The following is an 11,360-nucleotide window of genomic DNA, read 5'->3' as shown; positions in this document are numbered from 1 at the left end:
CTTTCTTATGGTAAGAGCTGTCCAGGAATGGAATGGGATGGTAGTGAGCTCCCCGTTACCAGAGGTGTTCAAGCAGTGGCTTGTCAGGAATGCCGCCTAACAGATCCAAAGAGCAAAGGGATACTTAGGCTCTTTGATTTGTGGCTGCGTCCCTCCCAAGAGAGTCTCTGGTTCGGTGAGGACTCCGTGGTGCTTTTTGAACAGGTGGCTCGATGACAGTGGTATATAAGGTGATTGCGTCGCTTCAGCGAATGACCGCCACGTCCAGCCAAGGCGCCCTCCCTACTTGAACATTTTCCGTGGGAAACAACTCAGGCTCCCAACTGCACCTGTCACGCTGCCCCCGCTGCAGCCCAGACAAATGTTTCTGGCCACCCCGAAGGGATGCTTTAGCTGACTTTTCCACAGCTGGGGATGCAGTCTCGCCCTTTTCCGATCTCGTGCTTTTGGAAGGGGCTCCGTTCTCTCTTGGCCCCCACCCCTCCCCCCCTCCCCGGATCAAATACCAAGTGCGCCAGACGGACGGGACAGAAGCCGGAGTGAGAAAAGGCATTTGAATAAAACCCCATTGATTTTTTTTTTCTTGTGGGTGCAAGTGAAGGAGGAGGCCCCTGAAGAGTTCCCCCCCCCCCCCCCCCCCCCCGCCCCGACCCCTGCCGCCTCCCTCCCCTGACCCCCTGGGGGCGGTCGCACATCGATCTGCTTCCCGGGGATAATAGGAGGCTCCGCGGCCCAGCCCCGTGTGAATCCAAGCAGCAACAGGAGCCCGTGCGCGGCGGGGCGCGGCGGCGCGTTGTGCGTGGTTACTGACAGGCACCAGCTGCCGCGCTATGTGGCCGCTCGGAGCGACAGGCGGATTCCAGACTAATCCCGGAGGGCTGGCCCAGCCCGAGCTGCCCGGGCTGCGAGGAAGCGATGACCACTCCTGTTAGCCCAAGTTGAAGGCAGCCCGGCTGCGCTCGGGAGCCCCGGAGGCTGTGCTCTCCAGAAGAGGCGGGAGAGAGAGAGAGAGAGCGAGAGAGTGAGCGAGCGAGCGAGAGAGAGAGCGAGGAACATGAACTGAAGAGTAACCATGTATGGGAATTATTCTCACTTCATGAAGTTTCCCGCAGGCTTTGGCGGTGAGTACTGCGCTTGGGCTGCCCCCCCGGGGGGGGGGGGGGACCTGGCCGGACAGACCCCAGGGGATCGGGCCCTGCGGACGAGCGCAGGGTCGCGCATCAGGAGGAGGGCACGTATGTTGATGTGCATTCGTGGTGTGTTTCCCCTGTGAGTGTGTCTGGGCGTGCAGGAGGGAGGGAGGGAGAGGGGATGGTCGGAGGTGAGGATCTGGGCAGAGCAGTATGAGTGAGCCGAAGGGAGGGTGTGCGGATATTCTAAGCCACCTGCTTGAGAATCTGTCTGAGACCCAGACGGCATAAGAGCATTGTTCGAGGCCGGTGTGTTTGTGTCAGTGTGAAAAGTGCAAGAGTCAAAGGGAATTACTATGATGGACCTATTATCCAACTTGTGAGAAAAGCGTGAGCCAAAAGGCTTCACCCATCTATTAAGGGTCCCTGGGATACTTCGTAACAAGGGCGTGATTGAACAGCAGATCTCCCTGTAATTGGATTTTTGCAAAGAAAACGTAGCACTTTAATTTGCCGCTGTGTTCTCCTTCCTCTGTGGTCTTCCCTTTTGATTTGCTACTAGCCTCGCGCCCCCTCCATGCTGCTGCCCCCAATGCCATTTCCAGGGTCTCCGCTGTGACTTGTACTCTGAGGGTGGGATCTGGGGGTGTGTGTGGGGTGGGGGGAGCTGAAGATCCGAGTTGCCAGCCAGGCAGGGCAGCTCGGTCACACTTCACAGGGGCTGCCTTCACGGGAGTCCCGAGGCTCCCTTGATTCAGTGGCAGAAACTGCCCAGCCGCCCCAGCTTTGAATAAATGGAACCACCAGCTGACCAGCTGGCCTGTCACTTGTCAGCTGGTGGCATGTAGCTTGTGTTCTCGGGAGCCGAAGAGAAGTGTTTGCCCTGTGGATGCTGGCAGACAGGACAAAGCAGAAATTCTTGTTAGGTCTTGAGAACTGAAGAGTCCCTGCTCTCCCGACCCCCCTGTGTGGACAGACGGGCAAGTCATCTGAGGGCTAGGGAGTAAAGCTTGCCTACATTGCTGGGCAGAACCCTCTGTGAGGCATGGAGGGGCATTGCAAGGTGGACGGGGTCCCTGCCCGGGCGGCGCCCGAGCCAGGGGGCTTGCTCCTTCATTCAGGGTGTCTGGGGGTAGTTTCTGTGATCCAAGCATGGTATTAGGCTCTAGGAAGACAGATGCGAAGGAGACACGGTAGGCTTGTCACACAGGCACATTATAATATTTCGTGCTGTGTGCTCTTTTGGAGGCAGGAGGAAGCTGTTGCTGGGACGCACGGGGTGGGGGGCCATGGAGATGTTCCTGGAAGAGGTGATGTTTAACTTATTGGGGCCAATCTTGTGATATGACCCAGTCAGAGTGGTGGCCAAGGCTGCGGCCGGGACATCTGATCTCCGGTTTATAGTTGGGTCCTGGGTGTGAAGAGCCTTCTCAGCTCCCATCTTGGTCCCATTCACGGCTGAGAAACACTTTTTCCTTTTCCCTCTGAATTCGGTGCTTGTCTGTGAGATTCTCGGGCGCCCCGAGGTCTGTGAGGTCATGGCTTCATGAAAGCCACTGAGACGGTGGGAGTGAATGACAGGGTGGAAGGTGGAAAGGTCTAGGGAGTGAGCTAAGAGAAAGGCTGGAGAAAGAGGGTCTATCCCCAACTTCAACAGGGGCTGCCCGCTGGAATCTTGGAATGGTAGCCTTCCTAAGGAACCTGGAGAAAGCCTCTGAGACCTCTCATTTTACAAGGTGGAAACTGAGGTCTCCAAAAGGCAGGGAACAGTCTAAGGTTATGTGGGATTGAATGGGAGACAAAAGCCCTGACTCAGACTTACACTAATACTCCTTCAATCTGATATAGTAAAAAAAAAAAAAAAAAAAAAAGGCACGAGAGAGAGAGAGAGAGAGAGAGAGAGAGAGAGCTGAACTTGGTTCACTTACTCGCTGTGTGATGTTACACAAGATATTGAACCTCTCTGAGCCTCAGTGCCTTCATCACTAAAATGGAGTTGATCAGCCCAGCCTCCGAGTATTGTCTGGAGAATTAAATGTGCTCACGCTTGACAAAGCAGTCATAAAGTGTTGTCTATGTATTTGGTACTTAATAAAAATTATTATTTTCATCCCCTGCATTTTGCTCAAGGTAGTCACATACAAGCTCACTTAAAGATCAAACATTCCTGTCGAATAATGAATTAGGAATCTGGGCAAATAAAATTAAAACCGCAAGGACCCACACACTTTGCAGGTTCAGATTCTCACCGTGGTGGGAGCTCATTGAGCGTAAGTAGGTTTCAGATAAAAGGAAACACAAGAGTGCAGCCGTGGAGGTTGATAGGATGCGGTAATGGGGGGCGTGGGAGGGAAGAGGGCAATCGGGTTGCGGACCTGTCTCCCTCTGATGTGACTTTTCCTCGTTCCTGAGGGAGGAGAAGAGTTATTTTGTTTAGTTCTGTTGATGTTTTCCGTTTTGTTTGCACGCGCCCGTGGAGAGGCTGCTAAAACGCTGAGCGGAAGCTCAGCCCCCGCTCCGGGGAGGTCTGTCTGAGAACTTGCCCGTGGTGAGGGAGACCCCCCCCCACCCCCCAGGAACGGGGGAAACTGAGGACTGCGGTGGCTGTCACCTGCACCCTCAACACGGAGAGCCACCCTGTACACATGCAGTGATTTGGCACACCCCCTGCCTTTTCATGTGTGAGCAAATGGGACCACAGGCGGCTGCTGCGATTTGCGTGAGGCTCTCTGGGGACCCAAAGTCACCCTTGGGAAACAGCACGAGGGTTGACATCTGGGGCCATGCTCACCAGATGTGAGATCATCAGCCCCTCAGCGAACAAGGGACTGGTCAAGCCGGCCGAAGGGTGGCGACTACCTGGGCTGCTGTGACCTCACAGAGGTACCAGCATCCCTGCTCCCTGCCCTGCCCTGTGATGAGGGCCAGCTGTTCAGTAAGAGATCTGTTTGCCTGGATGGGACGGTCGCTGCCTCTAAGAAGATGGCAAAACAAAGCCTGTAATTCCCTCATCCAATTGTGCGGTAGTCCTCGGGGTGACAAGGAGATGGGGGGCGGGGGGGAGGCTTGCATTTCAGTTACCAAGCACGCTGGCTGTGGCTCTTACTGAGGGCCACCTACCCTTGTAAGCTTTTGCACTCTCTCTGCTTGTTCAGTCCTCACGACAACCTTCTGAGCAGCCATCATGATTATCATACTCCCATTACAGACGAGGAAACTGAGGCATTGCACGGCGCAGTAAGCTTGCTGAAGGTCTTGTAGCTAGAAAATAGCCCTGCCAGGGATTTAATGTTTATTTATTTTTGAGAGCTAGAGACAGCGAGTGGGGGAAGGGAGGAGGGGCTGCTGGGGAGGGAGACACAGAATCCGAAGCAGGCTCCAGGCTCCGAGCTGTCAGCACAGAGTCCGACGAGGGGCTCGAACTCGGGAACGGCGAGATCATGACCTGAGCCGGAGTCGGAGGCTTCACCGACTGAGCCACGCAGGCGCCCCCTCTGCCAAGGGATTTGAACCCAGGTGGTCTGGCTCCAGAATCCTTGCTCTGCTGAGCTGCCCCTCACGGGCCACGGACTCGCTCCGGGAAGTTATGGGGCACAGCACCCCCTTGCTGGGGTGAGGAGCCCAGTCCAGCCTCGGCACTGCCCAGTGGTTGCAGACACAGGCCCTGGCCGTTGAGGAATAAGAACCCGGGATAGCTCAGCAGTCACTCAGGAGCGGGGGACCTCTGGAGTATTAACTGGTGCTTCTCCTGGAGGCCGGCTGATTTGCAAGAGTCCCGCCCAGCTGGCCCTGACCCTTTGTGTAGAACACTGGCTTCTTACCCAAGAGTAGCCATAGAGGAGGGGGGTGAGTTGGGCGGACGGGTGTGCACACGCCTATGTGTATGTTTGGGGGGGGGGGGCAATAAGAGGATGTGTGTGTGTGTGTGTGTGTGTGTGAGTGTGCGTGCACGGATGCGTGCGCCAGAACATATTTTTCCCTTCCACAAATGCGTGGGTGGTTAATTGGGACCTTACCGTGGACGTAAGTGGTTAGGGTTTATGTAGGAAGGAGTAACTGTTTATGAGATTTAGGAAGGAACGTATTTAGTGTAAACTATTTTCTGAAACATTTACAGTCTTACCAGGAGATAGAGAGCTGAATAGCAACCGGGGAAAGAAATTGTGCAAAGAGTTATCTAAATTCTCCACCTCTTCCTTCCCCTCATTATGTAGCTTCTGTATCTGTGGAGAACTTTGCCACCACGACTGGGTGGCTGGGTTGCCAGAGGCTCCCAGAGGAAGCTGCTCTTTTCCCTTCTTGTCTGAAAGGAGAAGACCCACAGACCCAGGGAGGGCAGTCGCTTATTTTCTAGGGCGCCTGGCTTTGGGTGGCTCTCAGGAGACTGATCCGGGTCCTGGCTCGGTGAGCTTCAGAAATGAGTGAGAGTAATAGCTCATGTTTGTTAGGCACCTACTATGTGCCGGACCCTCCTACCCCGGGCATTACAAGCACCATCTCATTTAATATTGTCAAGCATCCCTGGAGGTAGGGCACTATTATCGCCATCCCCATTTCACGGATGGGAATGTAGAGCCTCGGGGAGGTTTAGGAAACTGCTCAAGATCAGCCGGCTGATAAGGGGCGGACCCAGGATCCAAATCCAGGCAGGTGCCAGGGCTGCTGGAGTCAAGCCCCGTGTTGCGCTTGCTGGGGGTGGGGGAGGGGTAGAGTGGAGGGAGGGTGGGGTGGGGAGATGGGAGTCCCAGATCTGCCACCAATGGGTGAATTCTATATGAGAACAACAACTACCGTATTCAGATCTTACTCTTTGCCCTTGACAACTTTCTTAGGGATCACAATGTATCTCTTGGACCGTGCATAATTGCAGCAATGAATAAATGATGGGGTGGGGGCAGGGGGACCGGGCACGTGAAGAGACGAAGAAAACAAAAATCCAAAAAATGTTCCAGGTGAGGGGCGCCTGGGTGGCTCAGTCGGTGAAGCGTCCGACTTCGGCTCAGGTCATGATCTTGCCATTCATGGGTTCAAGCCCCGCGTCAGGCTCTGTGCTGACAGCTCGGAGCCTGGAGCCTGCTTCGGATTCTGTGTCTCCCTCTCTCTCTCTCTCCTCCTCCCCTGCTTGCGCTCGTGCGCACTCTCTCTCTCTCAGTCTTTCAAAAATAAATAAACCTTGAAAGAAAAAAAAGAAAAAAGAAAGTTCCAGGTGGACCCCACTTTATTCTAACATGTGGAACCCAGTTTTACATTCTAGGGTGTGATTCAGCAAACTTGTTCTCTGAAGAGCCAGATTCTAAACCTTTGGGTCTTTGCTGCTCCTGTGGGGGGTTGTGTGGGAGAGCAGCCATAATTAAAGTCGCATAAACTAAGGCACAGGGATGTGCTGTGTCTCAGGATGTTTGCTGACCCCTAGGGGATCCTTCTGGAGAAGTGTTATTACCATTTCTGAATGTTCTCCGGTTTGCAGTGGTTGCGATCGTCAGCTCTGAACAGCCCTTCCCCCAGCCTCCCTGCCACAGAGTGCCATCCTCAGAGCTAGACAGAGAGGCCTGTGGGTCATGAGGGCGGCCCCTTAGTCACAGGTGAGGACGCTTGGGGAAGCAGGTGTGGCTTCCCCAGGAAGCTTCTTGTGGTCTTCAGACTGGGTTCCGCTGAGCCCCCTGGGGGCCACCTGGGGTGGCAGGAAAGTGGGGGGACGGGGAAGCCACAGAGAGCCCTCCCGCCCCTTGGTAAAATAACTCAGTACTACTCACCACGTAGGGTCAGTGTTAACTGTCTGCAGTGCAAGGGGTTAATAAAATAAAGCCTGGACAAGTCGTGGACACCTGGTAAAAGGTCCCCTTTTCCATTTCAGAAAATTTGGACACTGTAGTTCTAAAGTACGTTGCTTTTTCTTCGGGGAGGTGTGCCTGTTCTGAAAGCATCAGAAGGCACAACCACGAGGTGCTGACAAAGCAAAGTACGTGGATTCTGTGCCTGTTACCAAAAGTTCTGTTTTAGCAAATCGTTCTAGGGCAAGCGCTCTGAGATCTGGCAGGAAGAGAGCCCTGACGGGGGACCTCCAGCCCCTCCAGTCTTCAGGAGACCCTGGCCCCAGGCCAGTGACTCTGATGAGTCATCAGACAACCTGGCCTGCCCTGCTGCCTTTATCAGACGCTGTGACTGAGAGAGGGGAAGGGAGACAGGAAGTTTCTAGGTTCGAAATCAAGCTCAAATTCTTGATGGCGTTTCAGAATTCAGCATCTGAACTTAAAAAAAAAATGGAAAAGCTTGTGATCTTTAATTCAGAAAGCGTTTAGAAGAAGTCAGAGGAGTGGCCAGGAAAGTGCTTAACACGTATGTCAGGATGTTTCTTCCGGGCTGGTTTGCCTGAGTTTCATTTCTGTGACTCAGCATCTCCTTTGTCCCTCCTTTGCTGGTCATTAGTGTCGTGGAGAAGCAGTCTCTTGGAGTGTTTGGGGCTCAAGGTACCTGTGTTTGCTCAGTCCCAGCGATGAGGGGAGCAGAGCAAAGGTTAGAGTTCATCATCAGGGAGAGAATATTGTAGACTGTTCTGGGAATGCCAGTCCCTTGTTCAGTGCACACTGGCTGAGTATCTGGCTTGTGCAAGGGTTTGCCGGATGAGGAGAGCTAGAATTCATCTCCTGTCCTGAAGGAACGATAAACTAGTTACAAGCTCTGAAGTCTGCATACGTTTGGAGATGAATTATTTCTCGACATGTTTCTTGGGACTGGGGTTCAGTGGATGGGTCCAAGGAATTTAGGTATTTAGTACCTGAGAACAAATGATGCTATGATAACATTGATATGAATGACCACATTGCACCAGGGATGTTATTCACTATATTTTAAGATGACTGCAGTCTTTTAAAAGAATTTTTTTAATGTTTATTTATTTTTGAGAGAGGGAGAGATGTTTATTTCTTTTTGAGCGAGAGAGAGAGGGAGAGAGCATGAGTGGGGGAGAGGCAGAGAGAGAGGGAGACACAGAATCCGAAGGAGGCTCCAGGCTCTGAGCTGTCAGCACAGAGCCTGACGCGGGGCTTAAAGCCACAAACCGTAAGATCATGACCTGAGCTGAAGTCGGATCTTAACCGACTGAGCCACCCAGGTGCCCCAAGAAGACTGCAGTCTTTAGAAGTCCATCCATATTTAGAGATCAGGGAGAGCATATCTGAAAAAGAAGTCCAGAGAGAAAGAAACAGGGAGTGGGTTCGAGAGCTGGAGGTGGAGTAAATTGATGTTCAAGGATTTTAGGAACAAGGGGTGACGCCCTCAGCAAATGCCTGAACCACTCATGGCAGTGTCCTGGTGGACCAAAGTGGTGCGCTGTGAACCAGTATGTGGGACTGGTTTAAAGGGACAGGCCGTGTTCCTTGTTAGCGGAGCGCCTGCTCCGGGATCCCCAGGTCCCTCTTAGGAGTTAGAGACAGCATGATCTCCACCTGCACCATCAAGGTTCATAACTTGGTCCTGAGTGGGAAAGGTGGGATGCAAGCAAAATGCCATTAGTTACATGCAGAAAAGTTGGCAGAAATTGTGCTAGACCAAACTCACATTCTAGGTCTTTAATGATTCACAACACGCGCTTGAAAAGGTCACTTTATCATTCTGAACGTGTTTTTCTAAATCTGTAGAATGGGGATGATTTCTGCCTTAGCGACTACTCTGAGTCCGTTTGAAGCTTACACGAAATAAGCAGTGGGCCCCAGGAGGGACCACTGTATCCGTAGCGCCTCGCCTGGGGTCTGGCACATAGTAGGCACTCAACGAATATATTTTTGACTGCCCGAGCCAATAACTGACGTGGAAATAAGTAGTACACAGTTAATGAGTGCAAGATGGTACCTGGTACAGGGAATGACCTTGAACCTGGCAGTCAGAAGACCCAGTGTTTCAGCCTTGAGCGAGTTGGGCAACCTCTCAGGGATCATTGTCTCTTCTCTCTAAAATGCGGTGGTTCTTTGAGTCCTGAAAGTCTGGTTTCTGAGCCCAAACAATATTGCCTTATTAATTTATGACCCAATTAATTTGGAAAGGTGATTAAATTGGTCCTGGTATGAACTAGTTTCTATTTGCTCATTCACCAAAAAAAAAAAAAAAAAAAAAAAAAAAAAAAAAGTAAATAAATAAAAAACAAAGAAGGGTTTGTGGGGCAAATAAGGTGGTAGCAATGTTGCCGCATTTAAGTTACATCTGTTTTCAAGCAATTTAAAAAGCCTAAAGGAGCATCATTAGCATATTAACGGGGTGTTAATTACAAAAGCCTTTTTAAAGCAGATTTTATAAAATCTCCACTTCATAACCATTAACTTGTGGGACTCGAAATACAAACTCTTCCCGTGTGTTACTTGGAAGTAAGAAAATTGTAATTTAAAAGTAATCTGCCAACTTGTCACGAACTGAGACTGATTTTTTTCTCTCAATTGATCAAAATGAGTAAGGTTTTGCTATAATTATATATAATGCTGGTAATAATGAGGCTGATGATCGGTCTTTGCCTGCTTTTCACTACCTCCATCTCTGCGGATTTTAGGGGAGATGGGGCAGAAGGCGGGGAGGGGGGGGCCGCGGGAAAGGAGCGGAGGGGAGGGAGAGGGAAGAAGGGATATCACAGGGCCCTCCCCCTCCCCCTCCCCCAAGCACCAGAGGAAGCAACCCCTTTCCCCCTCTCCCCCCACCAACAGCCAGGAGCCCCCCTTCAGGGACAGCAGGAAGCGTGAGGAGCTGTCCTAGGAGGCTCTGAAAGATGGGAGGGTGGAGGGCAGGCGAGGGATCAGCCCCTGGTCTTTGGGTCCTCACATTGCGGCCAGGGCGCTGAGCCCCTTCTCACACACACTCTCCACTTCTATCACGTTCCCTTGTTTTCCCCCGTTGAGAAACCCAGAAAATGCTTCGGTAGCAGAGAAGGCTTCTCCTCGAAAGATGTGCCTTCTGCTTCTGCTCTTCATTCCCTAGGAGTTCAGTGTCTCCCACCTTGGGGTTGGCACCTGCTAAAATGTAGAGCTCTGTGCCTGTAAAACACCTTTCTGCCCAGTGTCAGGGTGGCTGTGAAGGGCTGAGGTTTACGTGCAGGTGCTTTTGAACACGCTGATCATGACTCAAATGTCAGAAATGTGTACCAGCTCGGTGGCATTGAGCACCCCTTCTACCGAAGAAGGGAGGAGAAAAGGTCAGGCCGAGCTGGGGCCCTGCTGAAGGGAGCCCTGGCCAGCTTGGAGCCATGAGGGGCCAGAGTCAGGATGGCGAGTATCTTAGAATGTGCCAGTGTCAGGGGGCTCCTGGTTGGCTCGATTGGTGGAGCATGTGACTCTTGATCCCGGGGTTGTGAGTTCGAGCCTCACGTTGGGTGTTGAGGTTACTTAAAAAAAATAAAATCTTTAATTAAAAAAAAAAAAAGTGCCAGGATCAAAGTCAAAGTCTAGAGTGAGGCCTCAAGTCGGGGTGGGGAGGGCGGGGAGAGCTGTCTGTACAGCTGGTTGGGGGACTTGCGGAGCAGGGGACACGTGGTGGGGCTGCAGATCCCCTGCTTTCCCTTCTCCGTTCATCCGTTCAGGTGCCGCTTGTCTAACTTCCTAGTCCCATTCCCTCGGGCGTTGTATTTAATCTGTCTCCTAGCTTTTGCCTTTGTCCAGTAGGAAGAATCATCCCAACCTTAACAGGGCTTGTAGGTATGCAATGCGTCCATATAGTAACGTGTTGAGAATCATGTCTGGCTTGTGGCACGTGCTCAATGAATATGATCTGTTGTTGTTGTTTGTCTGTTAGTCATCGAAGGAGGTGGTGATTAAAGTGTCCGTTAAAGTGGCCTCGGTAGCAGGCCTCTGCCCACCTCGTTCAGCAGCCTGCCTGTGTGTTAGGAGCCAAGAGGGGAAAGGATGTGTGAGTAAGTTTCCCTTAGGCTGGGAAGAATGAGCCGGCTGTCTGACCGGTCTGCGATCCTGGGGCTCGTGCACCGTGTCCCTCCTCTAGAGACAAGGCGCCGGGCTTGGGTGTGCGTGGTCCCTTGCGACCCAGTGGGAGGGAGTTACACGGGCCTGGGCCCTGCCATGCTCCTTTGATTTCAAATGGAGAGTCCTGACTCTCAGAAATAGCACATCTTCACCTCCGTCCCCTTCCCTGTGGGTGTGTATTAACCAGTGCCAGTGATTCATTACAACTTTTCATTCCATCCGGCAGAGGCTTGTTAGTGGGCCGGCAGCAAAGGGGTGGAAACACCAAGCCATTCGC

The 11,360-nt window shown here is 52.3% G+C and overlaps 1 protein-coding gene across 1 annotated transcript in view; it reads left to right on the top strand.

Annotated features, from left to right (window-relative positions):
• The first annotated feature begins 744 nt into the window (after positions 1-744).
• Positions 745-11,360, top strand: part of RXRG (retinoid X receptor gamma) — a 44,679-nt gene continuing 34,063 nt past the window's right edge. The window contains exon 1 of the mRNA XM_086694477.1: positions 745-1,121. Coding sequence (XP_086550603.1) covers positions 1,073-1,121 — 49 coding nt within the window. The 5' untranslated portion in view covers positions 745-1,072. The remainder of the gene's footprint in view (positions 1,122-11,360) is intronic.

Source organism: Puma concolor, chromosome E4 (genome assembly GCF_028749965.1).
Source record: "Puma concolor isolate L17-30 chromosome E4, mPumCon1.1.hap2, whole genome shotgun sequence".
In the NCBI taxonomy this organism is placed as follows: Eukaryota; Metazoa; Chordata; class Mammalia; order Carnivora; family Felidae; genus Puma; species Puma concolor.
This window is presented reverse-complemented; position numbering and strand designations above follow the sequence as displayed.